The sequence below is a fragment of the Toxotes jaculatrix genome, chromosome 1, assembly GCF_017976425.1.
Source record: "Toxotes jaculatrix isolate fToxJac2 chromosome 1, fToxJac2.pri, whole genome shotgun sequence".
Classification (NCBI taxonomy): Eukaryota; Metazoa; Chordata; class Actinopteri; family Toxotidae; genus Toxotes; species Toxotes jaculatrix.
This window is the reverse complement of record NC_054394.1, coordinates 12,993,473-13,015,912: the sequence shown is the minus strand read 5'-3', so window position 1 is coordinate 13,015,912 and position 22,440 is coordinate 12,993,473. Positions and strand designations below refer to the sequence as shown.

General features: G+C 39.7%; 4 protein-coding genes across 6 annotated transcripts; 1 reads left to right on the top strand and 3 right to left on the bottom strand.

Moving 5' to 3' along the window:
- Nucleotides 1-14: 14 nt before the first annotated feature.
- Nucleotides 15-6,519, bottom strand: cdc42se2 (CDC42 small effector 2). 2 transcript variants are annotated; one of them, XM_041033508.1, is made up of 6 exons: nt 6,426-6,509; nt 5,071-5,146; nt 4,425-4,668; nt 3,684-3,785; nt 3,509-3,587; nt 15-2,338 (listed from the first exon to the last, which is right to left on the bottom strand). In XM_041033508.1, the coding sequence occupies exons 3-5, from the start codon at nt 4,476-4,478 to the stop codon at nt 3,513-3,515; spliced, it is 231 nt and encodes a 76-aa protein (XP_040889442.1). In that variant the 5' UTR covers nt 4,479-4,668; nt 5,071-5,146; nt 6,426-6,509; the 3' UTR covers nt 15-2,338; nt 3,509-3,512. The 2 variants fall into 2 exon arrangements, with proteins under 2 accessions (XP_040889442.1, XP_040889452.1); XM_041033518.1 differs by lacking the exon at nt 5,071-5,146 and having other exon boundaries at nt 6,426-6,519.
- nip7 (NIP7 nucleolar pre-rRNA processing protein) lies at nt 6,511-8,909 on the top strand. Its single transcript, XM_041033495.1, has 5 exons — nt 6,511-6,684; nt 6,800-6,886; nt 6,985-7,123; nt 8,154-8,294; nt 8,536-8,909. Exons 1-5 carry the CDS (start codon nt 6,629-6,631, stop codon nt 8,653-8,655), a joined length of 543 nt encoding a protein of 180 aa, XP_040889429.1. The 5' UTR covers nt 6,511-6,628; the 3' UTR covers nt 8,656-8,909.
- LOC121178957 (telomeric repeat-binding factor 2-like) lies at nt 8,897-14,504 on the bottom strand. 2 transcript variants are annotated; one of them, XM_041033475.1, is made up of 10 exons: nt 14,354-14,504; nt 13,590-13,685; nt 13,061-13,191; nt 12,723-12,809; nt 12,500-12,640; nt 12,274-12,398; nt 11,052-11,564; nt 9,727-9,806; nt 9,597-9,640; nt 8,897-9,262 (listed from the first exon to the last, which is right to left on the bottom strand). In XM_041033475.1, exons 1-10 carry the CDS (start codon nt 14,502-14,504, stop codon nt 9,104-9,106), a joined length of 1,527 nt encoding a protein of 508 aa, XP_040889409.1. In that variant the 3' UTR covers nt 8,897-9,103. The 2 variants fall into 2 exon arrangements, with proteins under 2 accessions (XP_040889409.1, XP_040889418.1); XM_041033484.1 differs by having other exon boundaries at nt 14,350-14,497.
- Nucleotides 14,505-15,535: 1,031 nt separating this feature from the next.
- Nucleotides 15,536-21,431, bottom strand: LOC121180226 (telomeric repeat-binding factor 2-like). Its single transcript, XM_041035487.1, has 13 exons — nt 21,275-21,431; nt 20,071-20,166; nt 19,638-19,765; nt 19,374-19,460; nt 19,151-19,291; nt 18,788-18,909; nt 17,884-18,423; nt 17,193-17,309; nt 16,883-17,005; nt 16,655-16,798; nt 16,242-16,324; nt 16,113-16,156; nt 15,536-15,892 (listed from the first exon to the last, which is right to left on the bottom strand). The coding sequence occupies exons 1-13, from the start codon at nt 21,423-21,425 to the stop codon at nt 15,734-15,736; spliced, it is 1,935 nt and encodes a 644-aa protein (XP_040891421.1). The 5' UTR covers nt 21,426-21,431; the 3' UTR covers nt 15,536-15,733.
- Nucleotides 21,432-22,440: the final 1,009 nt, after the last annotated feature.

The window sequence follows — 22,440 nt, the reverse complement described above, 5'->3', positions numbered from 1 at the left end:
GGAGCACACAGTCGTTGAAACGTTAACAGATAACATTTATTTCTCAGTGTTTATTCTGAAAAATGCAGACAGATGAATGTCCCTCAAAGTGGGAACTACATTATCAGGCAGATCCTCAGGAAAAAAAAAAAACACTGCTGCAACCTTACCTTCCCTGTAATGTTATACAGGAAAGAATATGTATTACCCTGAATACATATAAACCATGAAGCTATTACTTTTATGTTACGTATTTACAGTATTATCATCATAAAAGTCCTGTGACAGGAATCCCAAAAGGAAACAAAGTTTTTAAAGTCACATTCAACCAGTCCACCAACACAGCCTGCTGGTCACATAATATACTGCAATCCCAGTATGTCTGCACATATAATACTACAGCATTTAACCTGGAGCTGGAAAAAACAAAACACAAACTAGTCTACACACGTGTGGATCTCTTTCTACACAGGAATTACTACAGAAACATTTAAACAAAAACATTAGATCTCTGTGAGAGTGTGTTAGCCTGATGAACCACATTATTAAATCTGTCAGTGAAAATTGGGAAAGTGGTTACCAGCAATTTTAAGGCTATAAATGATAAGATATTACAAATGTGACTAAATAAATGAGGTGTCTTTTTTTTTATTATCTGATATTTTACGTTGTCGGGTACCAACACCAAAGATTTCATTCTCGTATCACGAATAGTTTACAATAGCACTAATTTAACACCAATTTACACAGACTTTTGTTCGACTTCATAATACAATCATAGGATGCACGTGGAGGACAGACAATCACATGTATTGATCGAGGTCCGCTGGTTTGCTTGACACTTTAGACCTTTCTGATTTAATGATATTTTCAATGGAGTCTGGTTCAGAAATATGATAATACTAGGAAACGACAGATGTACCAGTGGTAATGGTGCATTTGATAACCAAAGGAATCTGGAATTAAGAGCTGCATTTCTTTATCCGCAAACAGAAGAAACGTGTATTTAAAAAAAAATCCTATCTGCTTGAAAAAGGTGGGTAAACATTTGCACAAATAGAAAAACTGGGAATAACTTAACTGAATGTTCATAGTGGGTCAGATGAATTTTTTTTATCAATGTTTCATGACAAATGTTTTTGACAAAATAATGTTGACATGACATGAAAATATCTTTTAATACTGAAGCAATGGAATCACAAACACTACCGCAGAGGTGGGCCAGATTCAAATAAATGCCATTTAAGAGCCTCTGTCAACTTAAAGCTAACCAGCATCTGAGTTGTCAAAAAAAAAAAAAACGTGCAACTATTCAGACCAGCAGAGGAACAAGAACAAACAAGAAGTGAAAAATGATTTTCGTCCAAGAAGTCATGACCAGACACGTTATGTAACACTAACTGTCCAGGCCAAAAGGAACAGCAGTTACAGCTAATCAGGTGGGATATGATGGACATATAGTAGGTAAATGACTGTATCAAAACCTGACCCACATTTGTGACAGTGTTTGCAGTGGTAATTTGGTTACTTCCCAAGTTTATCTCTTTATCTACAAGCTCTGAAAAGAAAAAAAAATGCATATAAAAATATGAATCTTTTTGAAAGCACTAAGCTACAAATTACACTAGTAAAACAAATAATGAACATGACTTCAGAAGACAGATTAGGAAGTCCATAGTTTATTAAAATTCTATATGGTTCAATCTAAATGAATATATATATTTAAAAAAAAAACAGTTGAAATCAATGCGAAATTTCTAAGCAAGTGTGAGTGTACAATGTATGGTCCAGTGTACTCTACTCATTTCAAGTTTATTACAAAACAGCAATCTTCAACCCTGAAAGCAACTCAGAGAACCGTGAGTATTTTTCAGAGTAAAACAATGAACTTGTCACTTTTTGCCTTGCTACCTGCTACCTGTCCTTTGATAAACCTCTGAGAGTAAAGAAGGAATCTGAATGTTCCACATCTCCAGCGTGGCCCAGCCACCATGAGGTCCGTTTACAAATCAGATAATAAATACAGGCATCCAAATGGGCTACTACAGCAAATATTTTTGAAAATATTTTCCTCATGCATACACACAAGCATACATCTGACTGAGACTAATGAGCTCTCTAAACCCTCTTATCTACTCTTAACAGTTACTCTTTACAGTGCAACAGTATGGCAGCAAATGGATAGCAGTGCTTTCATTTAAAAAAAACAAAAAAAAAAAGAATGGAAAATAAAAATATATACAACATTATGGAAAAGCAGTAGTTTCATCTTTTGGTCCTGTGTCCATTACAGACAGAACTGCTTTTTGAAAACGCTTCCTCATATCAACGACAGTAGTTTCCACAAGACTGTGAAGGGCTGTGGGGGGGGAACAAAAGTTAAGATTAAAAGTGTTGCTGATGATGGGGGGGTGGTGGGGGTGGAAATCACACACAACTTTACCGTCAAATCTCAACCTGGGTGGTTTAAATTTGGTGAAGAATTGATTTGTCATTTTTGTGGTTTACCCCACAGATTTAGTCACAAACTGGTTTCCTTAGTTGGCACCAAAACACATTTGATATTGCTGGTCTCAATCTGTTTCAGGCACACGTACAGTAACAGGATATGAAATGAAAAGGTGAAAGTAACCACGAAAGCAGCCAGCGGGAGGTTAGAAATAAATACTCAGTGCAACATTAACTGTTAACCAGTTGCACTGAGGTCAGTGCAAAGTTATAACACTGCCCAAACCAAGCCACTGCTAAAAAAAAAAAGCAAAACTTTCAAAGGAAAAAAAAAACACTCATTTTACTGACAGCTGAGTCACTGTCACAAGGAAAATGGAAGTAATTATCAGCACAGCAAAGCTAATCAAGAGGAAAGAGGACATACGTTCTTTCATGCAGGGATGAATTCCCCTAAGAAACCATGACTATATACTGTACATCACAGTACAAATGTGTGCTGTGTGGTATTTCACCAGCTTCTTTTCAAAGCCACACAAATCAAGCTTGCAGTTGTGTTTCAGCATGATTTGCCATTATTTGCTATGACACATAATGGGTGGAGTCAAGTTACTAACTGGAGAGTCTATAAATTTCCATATTTATGTTCTGTCTCACCAGTGAAGAGTTGAAACCAGAGGCCAAAGGCAAGAACTTCACAAAGCCTACATTATATTTATGTAGGTCGTGATTCCTTATTAAAAAACTCGAGTGACCTACATTACAGAGTGGGAAACAGGAAAATTGCTCGTTTTATTCTTTCATGTTGGTGGTGGTTGCTTATCAGTGTTTATCAAGAACACTGCACAGCTCTGTTAAATATTGCAAGAGATTTTTTTGTTTTGTTTTGCATAAACCCAGTTTTTACATGTAAAATCTACAAGTAACTGAATCCCTTTGAAAGTAGAAAAAACAAAGTTGACCTTTTACAAGTCACAAATAGCGATTTGCATAAAACATGCCTGAGTGCAGCCTGTATGAGGTAGTGAAAATTCTGTGGCTGAATATCAGTTCCACAAAGGGATGAAACAGTGTCTCTCACCTTGTTATAACTGAGAACCTTCAGACCCTCCATGCGCGTAGCCCCCTTTAGATTTCATCTGGGCCTGAACAAGATCCACCTACAAAACATCAAGGTTGAAATGTTAGTTAACTGAGAACCAGTCACAGCTGCACTCTGCTGGTGACATATTCTGAAGAGAGGACCAAAAACCTACTGATGCCAATCCCAGGCCCATGTCCCCCGAGCCTACGTGTGTGGTGTGAACAAAGTTTGTTGGCTCTCCGATCATGGAGCGATCGATCCGTCGCCGCCGTTTCTGAAAAAGGGTACCATTAGACATTAACGTTTTTGTTTTTTTAGCCTAAATATATTTAAGGAGATATTACTAATCAGTGTCAGTGGAGAAGAACTAAAAATAAGCTGAAACAGAACTTAGTCATTTTTCTCCTGTTTACTTTCTGAAACTGTGTTTCACAAGCAGCAGACCTGTGCTGTGGAGCACAAACTAAGGCAGAGGTCGATGTTTGTGATTTAAATTGTCTGTTAGTGGTCAGACTGGCTGACTGCAATGTGACAATGTGGTACAACCACTGGTTGTTCACTGTCACAGAAATGAACCTTACTGGACCAGACATTGGGATGTAGTTACCTGGAGGCCCTGCCGCTTTTGTATTTAATCTACAATCACAAGAGGGTGTATTACATATATTTTCTCAGATATGACAAAAATATAATACATCCTTTAAAAAAGAAACTGTCCAAGAACAACATTTAAAGTAAATATAAAGTATATTCACCATTACCACAACTTGAGTAAAATGGAAGATGTTTGGTCAAGCTCAGCTCAGTCATACCAATTTCCACTTTTAACAAGGCACATGCATTTAAGGAAAAAAAAAAACTGAGAAAAAAACTGAGTAAACCAATTTGTCTTCCAAGCTAATTTCATACTCACAGGTTGTGGCTGCTCTGCAATGCAGCAGCTGAAACAAACCCAGAACTCAGTCATTCTGAGGCTGATGAAGAAGCCACAGCAGTTTCCTCTCTTAGTTCAGACGTCTCTGCGCGTCTGTCTTCCTGTTCTGTGTTACCAGACCCACAAGCACACGCAGGAAACTGATGACATACGCACGCCACTGGCTTCTCTGGGGGGAACCGTTGGCACAAGATCTGTTTTCCCAACACAGGGCAGCACACTCCTGTCCACACATGGAAATTGTAGGGGAAAAAAAACTTGATTAAATGTTGGCATATTTTATCAAATCAGCCATTATGGTCATGCGTATCCACTATATGTACATTTCTGTTTTGTTTGGATTTGCAACTTATGGGCAGCACTGGTTCCATAGCCAATGAGGTCAAACATGCGTCTCTAGAGAAAGGGACAATGGTGTACATACAGTTCTCCTACTACTACAATTTTACAATGTTTGTAGCGTTACATTTTTGTATTATCTCACTCAGTGTTAAAGTATAATTTTATGACTGATTTCACTCAGCTTTTTCAGACTGGCTTAAAAGTCAGACGACTTGTTTCCAAACTAACTGCAGTTACACCCATCTGCTGCATTTACATATAATGTAAATAAACTGAAACTTACAGGTCTTGAAGTGAAATCTCAAAATAGAGAAACTGGGGCAGTGTGTGTGTTTCAGTGTGGGATCCTGAGAAGTCACCTAATATCACAGAAAGGGAGTCCAGGTGATTATTATGTTTCACTTTTTCTTTTGTGGGTAACTTTCCCACGTAAAGTAGAGTATTTGATTATAACCAGCCAGCATTTCACTTTTTCAATATGCTGTTGTTCGCACCGTAGGCTTGATGAGTTATCCAATTTGATTAATATCACCATGGAGCTGAAATATTCTTGACACTTTTTTTCCATCAATAGAACAGGAAGAGAAAGTCTGGAGCATCATCTGACAAAATGACTGAAATCGCCTGTAGTGCTACTACATGACTGCCACATACCCTATACTGTAGGCGGACTAAGATGACACTTTTTATATTAAAGATGTGCGTGTTAATATACCGTGTCCCACTAGGAGGACACAAATAAACAGTGCGTACAACAGGAGACTGTAGGCGCTGCAGTTACATTTATTAGACTCATTTCAAACTTTCGGAGTATAAATTAAACATGAGCGTGATACGATATGAGTCATCTCTGGGAATGGCAGAATCAGACAAAAACCAGGATCAGGCTTTTTTTTTTTTTTAATTTCCCCAGCTATTCTGGCTGTCAGACAGGAGGTGACAGGAGGATCAAATGATCTGCCAAACGCAAAGAGCTCGCTGACATAGTAGATTTCCTAATTTGTAACTCTGGCTCTGCAGCTGAAGGCACACATCGCTGACATTGAACTGTCACTGTGCACTCAGTGCAGGTGAATCATATTATCAGGTGGCAGAGAATCACAGCAGAGGTGCTTCATGTTGATTTTAATGACTGTTGAAATCCCTAAAAGGATCACCTACTCTGACTCTGATCTCGGATTAAACGGCTGTAATCGGTATTTACAAACAAATGGGCGTTATGTAACTTCGCACCGCTGCGGCAAACACACTTTCTCTTCACACGGCGAGTCCGAGCCCGAGCTCAATTCACAACTGGGCCCACATCAGCGTTGACACCCCGGCGTGTCAGAATTGATTTAAATTGAATAGCTTTAGTAGAGCGGCGTCGTTGCCTGCAGCAAATCAGCGTTAGCATTATCAGCTGCTAACGGAATTAGCTCGCATGCTAACGTTCACTAGCGCGCTAACGGCAGCAGCTCCGTGTTTTTTCCACTGACAGCTAGCTAACCAGGCTAACCGAGCCCGTTTCCGAAAGTCTGACCTGAAAGCTCAACAAAAACGACATATAAAACAAACGAATGTTTGCGTTCGCTGTTTACCAGCAACACAGTAAACCTATTTCCGAGAGTTATTGTATTTTCAAGTGAGGTAACTTACCGGATGGCAGCCGGGTAGCCGGAGTAAAGGAAAAACACCAACGATCGACTGAAAGCTAAAGAATGAAAAAACCAGGAACTGCGCTCGCTGATTACGTCTACCGACTTCCGCTCTACAGCGTGACCGCTTCCGTGTTGACCCACGTTTTCACGTTACCTACACGAAACAGTTATTCGCCGATAAACGTGTTTAAAATACTCAAGATGAGGCCATTAACTGAGGAAGAGACGAAAACAATGTTTGAGAAACTGTCGAAATAGTAAGTGATCATGGAGGACATTTTTGCTTTCCTGTTGAGATTCAAATTAGACCAAAAATGACTAGCAGTCTTGCTTGTTAGCGTGTGTGTGATCCGTGTCTTTTCTCTACAACAGCATTGGTGAAAACATAAAACTATTAGTGGACCGACCTGACGGTACCTATTGTTTCAGGCTGCACAATGATCGCGTGTACTACATGAGGTAATCCAAGATAAACGAACATAAATGTTGTCTTATCTGCTAACACTTTAACATCGAGCAGGTTACGTATCGTGTAATCGTTTTCTTGTTTTCCACAGTGAGAAAATTCTTAAGTTGGCCACAAACATTTCCCGGGACAAGCTCGTGTCAGTGGGAACGTGTTTTGGAAAGTTCACAAAGACCAACAAGTTCCGCCTGCACATCACAGCTCTGGATTTTCTGGCGCCCTATGCGAAGGTGACTATGGGTGCATCTAATTTGTATTATTTGTGTATTTGCTTCCATCATTTGCAAACCATCCTCTCTCCTTAGCTTCTGCCAGTGAAGGCTGGAGTAAGAGGTGCAATGAGGAGAAAGGTACTGAGGCAGCACAAGTATGTAGTGAAGTGACAGTTTGAATTCATGGCAAGGCAAAGACAGCTGCACCACTGGATCATTTAACACTAGGGCTGAAAGTAGCAGTTATTTTCATTATCAATTAATCTGACTTAATGAATTAATTTGTTGTTTGGTCTGTCAAATGTCAGAAAAAAAGCCCATCACAGTTTCCTGAGCTCAAGGTACTGAAGAGTGGCACATCATTAGCCACGTTTTTAGTTTATAATTGCTGGCACTTGCAATTTTTGAAAGTATTGGCCACAACTGAAATCATATTGCATGTTCAAACAGCTACTTTAGTTATATTAGTCAGTGTTTGTTCTTTCTTTAACATCATGAGTGTAAGCTTGTTTACCCAAGCTACAGTTTCTGTAACTAGGTTGCTAAATCAGATACACATCTGCACATGGGCCCTCAGGAGGCAGGATTAATTAAGTAAGCTATGTGTAACTTTGTCATCTGAAGCCCAGAAAGCCCTTTAAATATTGAACATTTCACTGACTGAAGTAAAAACAGCTGGTCCAAGTTTTACTGAGCAACCAGAAGCTTTTATCCTGTTCCATCAGACAGCTCCCTGGTGTTTACACCTGCATACACACACATTTACACCAAGAATTGCAATATTCATTCTAGTATTGACTATAATAATTACATAACAAACATTAGAGATAGTGACACTCCTACTTCAGTGTGATGTCGATGTACTGTATGTATGTGTATCTTTGTTAGGCTCTTCTGGATGCCTGCCTTCAGTTACAAAGATTTGTGTTGAGAATTTACTGGGCAGTAACTAATGTTTGCACACAAATATTTAATCTCTGCCACTAAGATTAACTTAGGTATACTCATGCATGTATGAATAACTTGGAGCTTCCCGTCATGCCTTCAGTTTAAGGTGTGGGTGAAGCCTGGAGCTGAGCAGTCTTTCCTCTATGGGAACCACGTGCTAAAATCTGGGCTTGGGAGAATCACTGAGAACACTATGCAGTACCAGGGAGTTGTGGTCTACTCCATGGCTGATGTGCCCCTGGTAAGTTATGCTGAAACGTGATGGCAAACACGCTTAACACGAGATGTTAGAAGTGCAGAGGTGTGGCCTTCAGTGCTATTTCCTCTAATTTCACCCCTGAACTGAATGCATCCACCCATCCTGTAAACAATCATTAAGTTAACAATAGTGTATCTGCTATGGCTAAATCAGGGTATCTTTGGATCATACTCATAAATAGATGTTGAATTGTTCTTGTTCTTGTTCACCAATTATGTCTCAGGGTTTTGGAGTTGCAGCCAAGTCTACACAAGAGTGCCGGCGAGTGGACCCCATGTCCATTGTAGTGTTCCACCAGGCTGATGTGGGAGAGTTCATTAGGAATGAAGACACATTAACATAAAGATGCAGCAGCAAATGAACTGTCAATTCCCCCATTTCTTTACAACTTTCAAACCCAGTAAGTCAGTAAAAGTCACCTGTACTGACTCACTTTGGGATGCCGCTAATCTGCAGTCTACAGGATTCCTTTGTCACAGAGCCTCTTAATGTTCCACTATGACTTTGAGTCAAATCTTGTTAAAATGAAGCAGAATGTTTTTTTGTGATTTTCTTTTGTAAATGTCATCTTTCAAATAAATCCATAATGTCTTTGTATTTATTTCCAAGTTGCCTTCTTATATGAACTTAAATTTTACAATACTTTCTTACAATACTAACATGATTAATGTAGAAACATTAGAAAAAAAATACCTCTGAAGTGTAGGAAAAACCCATATTCCTCGGAAAACAAAATTTCATCAAAGAAAGTGAAGTCCATTGTACTCCAGTTGAACTTGTCTTGAACCCGCTCAGACCATGTTTAACTTCTTCAGTGTTCTCCATCTGTCCTTGAGGTTCACATTTGTTCGATCACTTAAGATGTAATATGCCTTTATCTTACTCCAGTTCCCCTCTCCAAATTTTTTGACCCCTTCTTTCAACTTCTGTGTCTCACTTTCAGTCCACTTCTGCAACACAACAGAAACACGTGGTTACCTTTTTGATGATGTGACACACATGTCCAAAAGAAGTAACAGCGCTTTGTTTTATTTTTGTCATGGTAACTTAAGAAGCAGGCCGGCTGCAACACATCAACTTTTTGAACACTAGAGTGGAGCAAATCCAGGTTATCCTTTTTACATCAATGTTTGCTGAATGACTGTGGTTCAGGTTTGATATTTCTACAAAACACCTTGTCAATGTAGTTAACTCTCAAGATATCGATTTTTAAACTTTCTGTCAGCACCTGATGCACCACAAAAAAATCTGTTACATTACAAATGCATGTCTTGGTATGCTTACCCTCCTCCTGCGGCCTGAATTTGAAATGGTGCTCTCATTCGATCCTTTGGGAAAAACAAAATATTTTACAGCATTGGCAGCCAGATTTAGACAGAATGAATGTGAAGAAGATATGTGATGGAAAATTTACCGCTGCTCTTTCTGGAGGTGAAATATGACTCCTCAAAGCTCCATATTTCCTTGCTCTCCTTTGCATTATTGTACAGTTTGCTGTGAACAAGAGCAGGGTTTATTTTTATTGTTTGGAAGCCTGATCAATAATGGTCACTGATAAACAGCAGTGAAAGAGAAACAAACAGTAGCTCCAGCTACATCTTAAATAATTTTACAGAGTTACTTAACTCTGCTGGGGGGCATTCTGGTGTGTGTTTTGGGAGGTTTGTAGTGAAGCTGGTAAGAAACTTCATTCATCTCTTTCCAGTGAATAATCTTTTATAGGTAAGTCATTAAAATATGTAGCTTTTGTGAGGTGTTTAGACACCAAAATCAATACCTTCAATACATTTCTCTCTTTTAACGGTAAGCTAGGATTCATTCACAACAAATGAGTCAATCCATTCATTATCCAGAAAAGGAGAGATCTGAACTAACTAAAGAAACAAGACAGATGCGTTAAGCTACCTAGTTTAAACTTAGCTTACAGTGAGTTTAAGTAGCACAATGTTGGGATTTCTCATTGACTACCACTGGTGTTTAGAATAAACTGAAAATCTTGATACAACCAAACATCACATATCTTGGTAAACTTTTGAAAGCAATGTGTCAATATAGCAGTTTAAGGTCTTTCAGGCCTGCTAAATGATGCTTACTTGATGTCCCTCGATCCCAGATTAGAAGGAAGACAGCATTTACTGTCTTTAATACTAAACTTTGGAACAGACAACCTCTTATTATTCAGTCACGTATTTCATTTGGCATTTTTCAAAAACAAAATCTGTATGTAAATACTGGATCTTTTGTTTATGTTATTCCTTTAGCTGAGGTTTCAAAACTTGAGTTTGATCAGTATATAACACATCAGAGGGAATTTGTAAAAGGGGCTTTGTGGTAAAGGGTTCTGGATTTGAACAGTCTATTTAAAGAGCCATCAGTGGTCCATACAGACCATGCTATTCCTTAAACTTGTAACTGACATAAGCTGTTTCGACAAACTGATACTACTGTTCTTACATTACGCTAACATGGTTCAACATTTCAACATGGTAACAAATTTTATGGCAGCCCAATGTGAGGTGACACTGTACATTTGGACTGCCATGCTGAGTGAACTGTTGGATTGGTTATGCTGTTTTCCCACACAAATGTCCCTGTTGGCCACAAAGCCAGGAGGGTCCTCCTGTGAGGCTCTGCATGACAAAGCAGTGTTTTAGTGCCATACTCTCATTGAGGAATACAAGACCACAGGCAACCTATTCATAAGGATATATACTATACAAGGGCAGGTGTAAAAATTACCAGGTGCAACTTTTGCTGGTTCGTTTGTGGTGATTCCGTGAGGGTTTGGTAACCTCACTGTCTGTTAGTGGGCTCTGTGGGTCTTGTTTACTGGATACAGTCGGTGTCTGTGGTGGGTCTTCTGCTCTGGCTTCAGTCTCCAGCTCCTGAGAAGCCGCTGAGCACTGCGAGCTCGTCTGACTGTCCGGTTCGACCACCAGTCGTCTCACAATGTAATCCCGCCTGTTGTCCTCTGCACTGAGGGTGTGTTTGAGAGTGAACCTGCCTGTGAGGTCAGCTGGGGAAGCCTCCATCGGGCTGCCCAAGTCTCTCTGAAACAGGCTGTCTTGCTCCGAGTCCTCATTGGAGTCCCTCTTGGGAGAAGGTGAGAGGCGCAGGGAAAAGTCTGCAATTACCGCCTGGTCCTCTCCCTCCACCTCTTCCTGAAGCTGAGCAAATGTTCTTTTGTGTGAACCTGCAGCCAAGGTCTTGTAGGATGCCTCCAGCCTGGTTCTCTGGATAGTTGTATGTTTACTGAAAAATAAGATGGAGACAAGAAAAAGAACTTGAGCAGGATATTTAGGCTCCAAAAATCAGAGGAGTTATCGTTGTTTATTCTATGCTTTTCCAGTAATGACAGACAAATGATTTGATGATTTTGATTTTGACTTGGTGATGCCAGACAAGACTAGGACAAAACCCAACATATGGCTATACCATTTATGGTCAATGTGCTGAGGTTGAGGACATAGTTGAAAACTGTTGTGGAACTGCTGTAAACACCCACTTTCAATGGAAAGTAGCTATAGCCTGATTGAGAAGTGATAGTCTCAGCCCTTTATCTGTTTGCTTAACCCCAACTCAGTGTGCTCATGTGTACAGTATTTTAATACAGCTGAATTCCCAATAAAGTTGTTCCATTAACATGCTTCTCTGTTGTCAGACAACAGCGACTGAAATGCAGCACAATAAGAATGCATGTTAACCAAGAGTCACTTCCAAGCCATTTCCAAGCTGCTGCTCTGAATCTGGAAACACAAACCGAAGTGGACATGTTTGTGTCATATTTTAAAACTGTGAAGAGGCCCTTTAACCACTGCTATGATGCATCCCAGCAGAAACAGAGTGTGGCCAATGATGTTAAACGAATTAGCCAAACTGCTTCAGCAATTTTGTATTTTAACAGTCAAGATGAGCTTCTTTGAAATGCACTCAAATAAATGGAGAGGGAGAGAGCACATACTATGGTGCAAACAGGGTGGTGTTTATTTGTGGATAATAGGATGGGTCAGGTTTCATTTGCTCATCAGGTGCTGCTGCCTTGTCGTCTTGCTCTGTAAGTCTTTTATCAATATGCTGTTGTGCAGCCTGGAACACAGACAAATCAGATACGCAAAATAAGATGTGTATTAAACTAATCAATCCAATCCAATGAGCCCACATCTTGTGCTTAATACACACCCACATACCTTGTGCAGAAAGGGAACACCAACTGGGCAGAGCCTCTGGCAAAAGGCCAACATCTCTTCCCTGAACTGGCGGAAGTCGATTTTCTCAATGACTTTGTGCATTTTACTCTTCTTACTGATCAGACCCATGAACACAGCTTTCTAGGGCACAGAGAAAACAGAAGCTCAGTAATGTGAAAAACATGATATGCACACATGATGTTCACTTAGTAGCTGAACTCACCTTGCCAACCATTGGTTTGGGAAAGTATTTGATCAGCACCTCTTTTGCTTTGGCAAATTCATTGTTCTTAATGAAAATCCCCACCATCTAAAGACAGAGGAAAAAAATTGATCAAACTTTGTGAAAGCAAACACACACACGCAGGGTGCAGCACTAGAATCATAATTTAAACTGCAGCTTTTGATTTAACAAGGAAGAGTACTTGTTTGCCTTTTTTCATAAAGGAGATTTAACACTTGAACCAGTGCAGAACATGAATGTTTGAGAAAAAATAAAATAAAATAAAATAAAATAAAATAAAATAAAATAAAATAAAATAAAATAAGAGAAATACTGACCATCTCTCTAACTGAAGTGCATACATTCTCATAGTCCTGCTGTGGAATATTGCAGCCCTGGCTCATCTTCTCCAGCAACTTTAAAGCTGATTCCAGAGGAGTTATCGACTGGTCAGACTCAAAGTACACGTCTGTAGGCAAAGACAAAGCAATGCTTATATTTTCTCACCATACTTGGTTGGTCTAAGTGTTTTTGTGTGTGAGACATAACTTACATGGATGGAACAAAACTCAACTGTGTCACTGTGAAATTTCCAATATTATCAGGCGCTCTTAACTCGTGCTGCACTGAAAATGTGGCAGTACCCTACTAGGCTGAATCAAACTGTCTTTTACGTGTACACACCCTGGGAGGTTATTTACTGGGAGGGAAGTAAATATTACACATTTTTGGTATGGGGTATATCTTAATGTTGGATACTATGCACAGATAGAAAATGGTACAGAGATCCAGCTAAATTAAATTCCCCAAAATACACATTGTTACTGAGCTGATGTGCCACAATGAGAGAATTAACATTGATCTCACCAAGACTTTCACCCTCCTTTATCCTGGAGAGAAACTGTAGTACCAGAATCTTTGTTGGCAGGACATCGGTAGACTGCAAAGGGCGGGCCAAGACACCTGCAATAAGATGATGTTGAGTCAGCAGTAAATAATTAACACATTTACAGAAATTACAAGGAAAAACCAACAGAAAGTGTCATAGTACTTGGCATTGATAGATAACTCTCTGGAGGGATGAACACCATTCATCCCTCATCTGGTGTTTTGATTACGGTGGTGGACAGCGCTGTCTCACACAACAGTCCAATCTGTCATGGGTGTTCAACTGGGTTTAGATCTGGTGTGAAGGCCATAGCATATGATTCACATCATTTTCATACTCATGAAACCGTTCAGTGACCCCACTTGCCCTGTGGATGGGGGTGTTGCATCCAGTTTCTCCACTCATTTTTCAGGTTTTTCCTTTAATTTGTCACCGTCTGTAGCTCGCAGACTTAATACACAAATACCATACCATCAAAGAACACGATAAAAAAAAATCCCATAAATAAAGCAAAAGGAGTTTCGCCCAGATTAGTTTTAACCGGTTGTTTGACAACTTAAACAACATGGAAAGTTGTTAGTCCTAATGCATGCTACATCCAAGTCAACAACACTACCGGTGACATGAAGCACAACTCAGGCAACAGACACGTTTTAAGACAATACGGTTAAAGTAAATAACACAGTCCTGTAACGCCAAGGTTGGAGCTAGTTAAACAAAGTGAAGGCAGTTATTTACTTACTGTTAAGTACATCTCCGATACCACGGAAGTCATCGTATCGCTCCTTTTTAAACGCCTCCACAGCCAGAAACAAATAATAATCCACTAACCAGCGGTTGACGATACTCTCGTAATCAGTCTGGAGCAGGTTTACAGTTGCTTTTGGCGCCATACTCACAGCACGTCAGCGGAAGCGGGAGGGGGCTCAGGTTTTCACGGTGAAGGCGTTTCCTGCCGTCACCCATTTTCTCACCTTTCCAGCTTGTTGTCTCTGTAGCAGCTGCTCTCTCTCTCTCTCTCTCTCTCTCTCTCTCCCTCTCTCTGTGGTGTGTGCTCTGTCTGTAACCCCCGTTCTGGCTGAGAGTCCACATTCAGGGACTAAAATACACTTAAATCTAAACTAAGTCCTTTCTGAATTAATCGGCAGATCTCACACCAGAAGAAAACATTATGCTGCCACCCATGTTAGTACTAGGACTTCTTATTTTCTCTGCGGTTTTGGGTGTTTATTTCTCCTTTTTGATGACTTCTAACTTGATTTTGTCTAGAAAGTTTTTATTTCTAAGCAAGTTTTGTTCACACTGCCAGCTCTCATATGCACTCTCATGTTCCTGTAACATCCTCTTAAACACTGTATGTTTTCATTACATGAATTTGTTGCCCATGTTTATATTTTCGTGTACTTTTTTGTGATACTCCACATCCCACTTCATAACATGTCTTCTAACTACAATGCTGTACTGCTCACATGATTGAAACTTGAGAGCAAGCATACGATGGCCAATACGCTTCACACAAGAGCATACACCTCACTGAGGTTTTAGAAGTGCCGAGGTGTGGCCTTCAGTGCTATTTCATCTAACAATTTCACCCCTGAACTGAATGCATCCATTAGTTAATAATACCGTATATACTAAGGTTAAATCAGGGTATCTTTGCATCATACTCTGCCAAACAGATTAAACTTTGTTCACCAATAAATTATTTTCATTAGTTCATTCCTTGGGAATGAAGACAGTCACATGAAGATGCCGCAGCAAATGAACTGTGCCATCCCCCCTTTTATTTACAACTTTCAAACCCAGTGATATCCCTAAAATTCACCTGTACTGACTCAGTCTGGGATACCGCTAATCCGCAGTCTACAGTCTCGCATTCCCGACACCATTGCGGCTTTTATAACAAAGAGACAACTAATCTTCCAAATTGAGCCCTGAAAATTTATTGAACTAGAAAGTCCTATGAACCTTTACAATACATACAATACTAACATTATTGATGTAGAAAACATTAGAAAAAATACCTCTGAAGTAGAGGAATAACCCATATTCCTCTGAAAACAAAATTTCATCAAAGAAAGTGAAGTCCATTGCACTCCACTTGAACATGACCTGAACCTGCTCAGACCATGTTTAACTTCTTCAGTGTTCTCCATCTGTCCTTGAGGTTGACATTTGTTCGACCACTGAAGGCGTAATATGCCTTTATCTTACTCCAGTTCCCCTCTCCAAATTCTTTGACCCCTTCTTTCAACTTCTGCGTCTCACTTTCAGTCCACTTCTGCAACACAACAGAAACACGTGGTTGCCTTTTTGCTGATGTGACACACATGTCCAAAAGAAGTAACAGCGCTTTGTTTTATTTTTGTCATGGTAACTTAAGTAACTTCAGAAGCAGGCCGGCTGCAACACATCAACTTTTTGAACACTAGAGTGGACAAAAAAAAAAACAAAACAAAAAAAATCTGTAACATTACAAATGCATGTCTTGGTATGCTTACCCTCTTACTGGGGCCTGAATTTGAAATGGTGCTCTCATTCGATCCTTTGGGAAAAACAAAATATTTTACAGCATTAGCAGCCAGATTTAGACAGAATGAATGTGAAGAAGATATGTGATGGAAAATTACCGCTTTTCTTTCTGGAGGTGAAATATGACTCCTCATCGCTCCATCTTTCCTTGCTCTCCTTTGCATTATTGTACAGTTGTTTCCTGTGAATAAGAGCAGGGTTTATTTTAGCTGTTTAGCAGCCTGATCAATAACTGTCATCCATTCATTTCGTTCCAGTTAATCAATTTAAAATATGTCGCTTTTGTGTGGTGTTTAGACACCAAAATCAGTGCCAGGAGGGACACAAGCACATACCTCAATTATGTGAATTTGGAAAAAGGTGACTAATTAATTTTTTTATTTTTTTTTACTTTTTAAACTGTTTTCCTCATTCTTTTCAAACATTTATTTTTTACAGTAAGCTAGGATTCATTCACAACAAGTGAGTCAATCCTTTTTTCACAAAAGCTGCTGATGTAATCTTCACTAACCATTTTGAATGAGAAATTTTGTCCTGAGCAGAGTCCCTATGTGGAGTGGAGCTTGTCTGAGGGACGGGTGGGTGAGAGGCCAGACTGGGCGAGCTGTCCATCGAAGAGTCTATGACACGGACATCATCCGCACTACCTGGATCACTGTATAAATGAAGTTGCTGTCAATCTCTGAATCATAAACTAACATACTGATAATTTAATGAATGGAACTGTATTTGGACTTGCTTGCTGGGAGGATCGCTGGTCAGTTGTTTCTGAGTTCTCCGCACTGGGGTTCTGAAGGAGGTCGAGGACTCCTGTGGGTCTTCCTCACAGTCTGATGACAACTGTTTTGACTTGGTGGAGTTTCTGCATGAAGAGAGTTGAGTCAAGTCAAAAATAATCCAGAACAAGAAAGATCTGTTTCAACAAAACTGATCATCGTCTTAAATTAGTTAAATTCAATAGCTGTGTTTTCAAAATGTCAAGGTAGTTAAGTTAACGAATTTTATGGCAGTTAGTCCTGTGTGAGGTGATCTTGTGCATTTGAACTTACCTGAGTGATCTCTTGGTCTGGTTACGCTGTTTTCCCACACAAATGTGCCTGTTGGCCACAGAGTCAGGAGGGTCCTCCTCACTGTCTGTTGACAACTCTGCCAAACTAGTTGAGGCTCTGCATGACAAAGCAGTGTTTTAGTGCCATACTCTCACTGAGGAACACAGGACCACATCTCTATTGACAAATATATTTGTCCATAGAAATACACAATCTGCATCATTAGAATCTACGTAAAAAATAAATTACTGTTTGTGCTTGGAACATACGATTGGAAAAATCCACTATCAATAGAATCAAGTGACACGATACCGATAATATTGATTCCTGAAAAGCTTACTACTACAAAATCTTAATGAATTCTGCCATCATACTACTTATTTATTTCAGAGCTGACATTATTTTGAGTGCACATATCATGACATGTAGTTGTACTTTGAGACACCTTGCACATGGGAAAACTATCTGGTAGATTGTAACATGCTCAGCCTAAAGTCCTCAGACAATAGTGGCACAAAGATACTGCCAACATAGCTACATCTTGAGATGCCACTAGAGTCAAAACTGTCACGACTAATTATGAGGCTACACAAGATCAGGTCTGTGTGATGGAGACATATTATTCTGTCTGCCACTGATGATCAGAGCATCCCCTAAAATGTGTTTTTTTCTTTTTTGTTTCTTTGTTTACCTGCTGCCTTTTTTGCTGGTTCGTTTGCGGTGCTTCCGTGAGGGTTTGGTAACCTCACTGTCTGTTAGTGGGCTCTGTGGGTCTTGTTTACTGGATACAGTCGGTGCCTGCGGTGGGTCTTCTGCTCTGGCTTCAGTCTCCAGCTCCTGAGAAGCCGCTGAGCACTGCGAGCTCGTCTGACTGTCCGGTTCGACCACCAGTCGTGCCACAGTGTAAATCCGCCTGTTCCTCTGCACTGAGGGTGTCTTTGAGAGTGAACCTGCCTGTGTTTGACAGGCCGCATCTGTTTGTGGTGGTTGGTCTGCTGGGGAAGCCTCCATCGGGCTGCCCGAGTCTCTCTGAAACAGCCCGTCTTGCTCTGAGTCCTCATTGGAGTCCCTCCTGGGAGAAGGTGAGAGGCGCAGGGAAAGGTCTTCATTTACCACCTGCTCCTCTCTCTCCACCTCTTCCTCAAGCTGAGCAAATGTTCTTTCGTGTGAACCTGCGGCCAAAGCCTGGTAGGCTGCCTCCAGCCTGGTTCTCTGGATAGTTGTATGTTGACTGGAAGATATGATAGAGACAAGAAAAAGAACGTATAGATAGATGGATAGATAGTTATTTAGGCCCAAAAAAACAGAAGGATTATTTTTGGGAAATTATTGTTGTTTGTTGTAATCTTTTCCAGTGATGGCAGACATGGCAGAGAGAGGAAGTGGAGAAAAGATCTGGAAACACAACACAGCGTAAATGTTTGTGTCAGATTTGAAAACATCACAGTGGCCCTTCTACAGCCACGGTGATGCATCCCAGTTATGACACTAGTAGAGACCAAGTGTGATGTATGACATTATGTGAATTAGCCAGTCTTATCTGGCAATTTTGTGTTTTAAAAGTAACAATGAGCAGAGAGGGAGAAAGCACCTACCATGGAACAAACAGGGCGGTGTTTATTTGTAGGCTACAGGATGGGCCAGGTTCCTCTTGCTCATCAGGTGTCGCTGCCTTGTTGTCTTGCTCTGTTAGTTTTTCATTAAGCTGTTGTGCAGCCTAGGATGCATACACAAATCAGAAACAAAACAAATAAATATAAAGATATGTACTTAACCAGTAAATCACAATGTCATATCTGTGTATTGGCTGAGTAAATGCTGAAGTCATCACAGGCAAGGGTTTCTTATTGAATTCACGAAAGTCTTAAGGAAACTTTAGACATTAAGAAAGCTCACAAAAAAACCCAGTGTTTCAATCCAATGAACCTTTATCTTATGATTAATACACACCCACATACCTTGTGCAGAAAGGGAACACCAACTGGGCAGAGCCTCTGGCAAAAGGCCAACATCTCTTCCCTGAACTGGCGGAAGTCGACTTGCTCAATGACTTTGTGCATTTTACTCTTTTTACTGATCAGACCCATGAACACAGCTTTCTAGGGCACAGAGAAAACAGAAGCTCAGTAATGTGAAAAACATGATATGCACACATGATGTTCACTTAGTAGCTGAACTCACCTTGCCAACCATTGGTTTGGGAAAGTATTTGTTCAGCACCTCTTTTGCTTTGGCAAATTCATTGTTCTTAATTAAAATCCCCACCATCTAAAAAAAAAAAAATTGTTGAATGAAATCTTTGTGAAAGCAAACACATACACACACACGGTGTAGCTTTTGATTTATCAAGGAAGGGTATTTGGATGCCTTTGTATAAAGTGAATGTAGCAGCTGAACCAGTGCAGAACATGAATTTAAATAAAATAAAATAAGAGAAATACTGACCATCTCTCTAACTGAAGTGCATACATTATCATAGTCCTGTGGAATATTGCAGCCCTGGCTCATCTTCTCCAGCAACTTTAAAGCTGATTCCAGAGGAGTTATCGACTGGTCAGACTCAAAGTACACGTCTGTAGGCAAAGACAAAGCAATGCTTATATTTTCTCACCATACTTGGTCTAAGTATTTTTGTATGTGATATAACTTACATGGGTCAAACAAAACTCATCTGTGTCATTGTGAATTTTCAAATTTTTCAGGTGCTCAGGCTTAAATATTACGCTTACATTTCTACATTTTGCCATGGGCCTATCTTATTGTTTTCTTCTATGCGCAGATAAAAAATGGTACAGAGATGCAGCTAAATTAAACTCCCAAAAATACACATTGTTACTGAGCTGATGTGCCACAGTGACAGAATTAACACTGATCTCACCAAGACGTTCACCCTCATTTATCCTGGAGAGAAACTGTAGTACCAGAATCTTTGTTGGCAGGACATCGGTGGACTGCAAAGGGCGGGGCAAGACACCTGCAATAAGACAATGAATAAGTCTGTCATTTCTCGTACAATTCATGTTCAAACAGAAGTAAATTATTTACATTCATAACTGGCTCCACACGCTATGGTCTTCATTTCGATCAATTTCTTCACAGAAGATCCAGGATCAACTCACCATGGACCTGGGAGGTCCTTGGTGAATGTCCCTCCCCTAAAGTGTTCATTAATTAAATGTTCACATGACTACATACTGTGTATTATGAAAAAGTCTAGGCTACACGAAATGTTTAAGGATCCAGTCCGATGATATCTCCTTTGAAAGTCTTGTTGTTAGTCTGCAAAACTGAATACCATTAAAATTAAATGTAACTTTAGGGTCAGCTCTTGCTATGTTGCAAGCGTAATACACAAATTGCATACTATTAACAAACATGATAAAGCTTCCCTAATAAAGCACAACCATAGAGTTTCACCATACTTTGTTTTAATCTGTTATTAAAATTCAAATTAGCTTTATTGGCATGACAGATCAGACACCTATATTGCCAAAGCAGTACAATAAAGTGTTAACTTTGACAGATGATTAGCAATTACTATACAACAATACGCAAATATCAATTATCATATCAAATACGATGTGATAAAAAGCATTCAGTAACAATTCAACTCAGCTCAGAGCCAGAGAGGACAGAAAAGCTGTTCAAAATGTATGGAAGGACATAGAATAACATGGGCAGTTATATAAATAATCAGTCTGTGGTAATCACGTAAACATTTACTACTCCCCTTGTTTGTCTTCGTGTATAACAACAGTCAACATATTTTGCAGCTAATTCTGTACATAAGTGAGATTCTGTCTCAGCCTCTCTTTGAGGACAAAGTGACAGGGGACACAGCCTGGCCTCCCTGTAACGGCCTGTTTCTACGGCCAGGCTGTGTCCACTTAGTCCGACCCAATGCATGCTACCTCAAAAACAGTAACACTGTCGGTGACAAGAAGGACATAAAGCACAATTCAGAACAGGTAAGAGACACTTTTTAAGACAGTAAGCTGAAAGTAAATAAAACAGTCCTGTAACGCCAAAGTTGGTCGAACACAGGAGCTAGTTAAACAAGGTGAAGGCAGTTATTTACTTACTGTTAAGTACATCTCTGATACCACAGAAGTCATCGTATCGCTCCTTTTTAAACGCATCCACAGCCAGAAAGAAATAATAATCCACTAACCAGCGGTTGACGATACTCTCGTAATCAGTCTGCTGACTGTTTACAGTTTCCGTTGCCGCCATACTCACAACAAGTCAGCGGAAGCGACAGGACGCTCAGGCTTTCTCGGTGAAGGCGGGGACAGCAGCAGAAGAAAACATTATACTGCCACCCACTGGGCGGAAGGGAGTGTCGCTAATACTGTGACTTTTTAAAATAATTTCTTTTCAAAGGTTTCGGTTGTTTATTTCTACTTTGTGCTGAAGTTTAACTTGATTTATATTATTATTTATATCTGGCAGGTTTTTGGTATCTGGTAAGATTCGTCCACTAACCACTGCCAACTGTGCAGACTGGCAAAGTGCTGTAATATGCTCACAAACACTTCATGTTTTCACTTCAGCTCTCTGGTGTTGAATTGATTGTTTATATTTTCACACACTTTTTGTGATATTTCACACAACCCACTCATTAACATGTCTGTGTCTGTCTGTTTCCTGGGGGAGGTGCAGAGAGGGATTCCTGCATTTTGTCAGCAGGCTGACATGAAAAACTCACAACCAGTGGATTTTGTTTCTTTGATCCTGCAGCAGCCGTTTTCTCCAGTTCCCCAGTTTCAGTTAATCTCTTCCGCATCTTGTGGTATCTCAGTTTAAAGCGATACAAAGATCTATGGCAAGCCCATCCAACTTATCTAACTCACCAATCTGACATCTACTCCGCAGCACAAAGCACATGAGTAGAAAGAAAGTAATTGCGTTGTTACTGACAAATCAGTCACAATTTGACTTTAATTTAATCAAGTTTATTATGCAAAAGAATGACATTAAAGATAGAAGACAGTATAAGATTATGACACATTAATTTTAAAAAAAAAGTTCGAATAAAACATTCCATTTATATATTGTTAATAGTAACCTTTATAATTTGCTTATAAAGCTGAAGGAGTTTTGTTCTTGAAGAAATGTTCTCTTGGGAGAGTAGGAAATAAAACCTTTCTCAACTTTTCATGGCAATGTTATCGGTAAATCTGTGATTAAACATCCAGCCTGCTAAGAATCAATACTATACATCACAAAACACTCTTTATCTTTGATT

Excerpts from the sequence above, each read along its gene's own strand:
- cdc42se2 (XM_041033518.1), bottom strand. The coding sequence starts at position 4,478 with ATGACTGAGTTCTGGGTTTGTTTCAGCTGCTGCATTGCAGAGCAGCCA. Across the intron at positions 3,786-4,424 it reads TTGCAGAGCAGCCACAACCT|AAACGGCGGCGACGGATCGA; the intron begins GTGAGTATGAAA and ends ACCCTTTTTCAG. Across the intron at positions 3,588-3,683 it reads TGGGCCTGGGATTGGCATCA|GTGGATCTTGTTCAGGCCCA; the intron begins GTAGGTTTTTGG and ends GATGTTTTGTAG.
- nip7 (XM_041033495.1), top strand. The coding sequence starts at position 6,629 with ATGAGGCCATTAACTGAGGAAGAGACGAAAACAATGTTTGAGAAACTG. Across the intron at positions 6,685-6,799 it reads TTTGAGAAACTGTCGAAATA|CATTGGTGAAAACATAAAAC; the intron begins GTAAGTGATCAT and ends TCTCTACAACAG. Across the intron at positions 8,295-8,535 it reads CCATGGCTGATGTGCCCCTG|GGTTTTGGAGTTGCAGCCAA; the intron begins GTAAGTTATGCT and ends ATTATGTCTCAG.
- LOC121178957 (XM_041033475.1), bottom strand. The coding sequence starts at position 14,504 with ATGGCGCCAAAAGCAACTGTAAACCTGCTCCAGACTGATTACGAGAGT. Across the intron at positions 12,810-13,060 it reads GCACTTCAGTTAGAGAGATG|ATGGTGGGGATTTTCATTAA; the intron begins GTCAGTATTTCT and ends CTCTGTCTTTAG. Across the intron at positions 9,807-11,051 it reads ACCAGCAAAAGTTGCACCTG|CAAACTGTACAATAATGCAA; the intron begins GTAATTTTTACA and ends TCTTGTTCACAG.
- LOC121180226 (XM_041035487.1), bottom strand. The coding sequence starts at position 21,425 with ATGGCGGCAACGGAAACTGTAAACAGTCAGCAGACTGATTACGAGAGT. Across the intron at positions 19,461-19,637 it reads GCACTTCAGTTAGAGAGATG|ATGGTGGGGATTTTAATTAA; the intron begins GTCAGTATTTCT and ends TTTTTTTTTTAG. Across the intron at positions 16,157-16,241 it reads CACCTCCAGAAAGAAAAGCG|GATCGAATGAGAGCACCATT; the intron begins GTAATTTTCCAT and ends TTTTTCCCAAAG.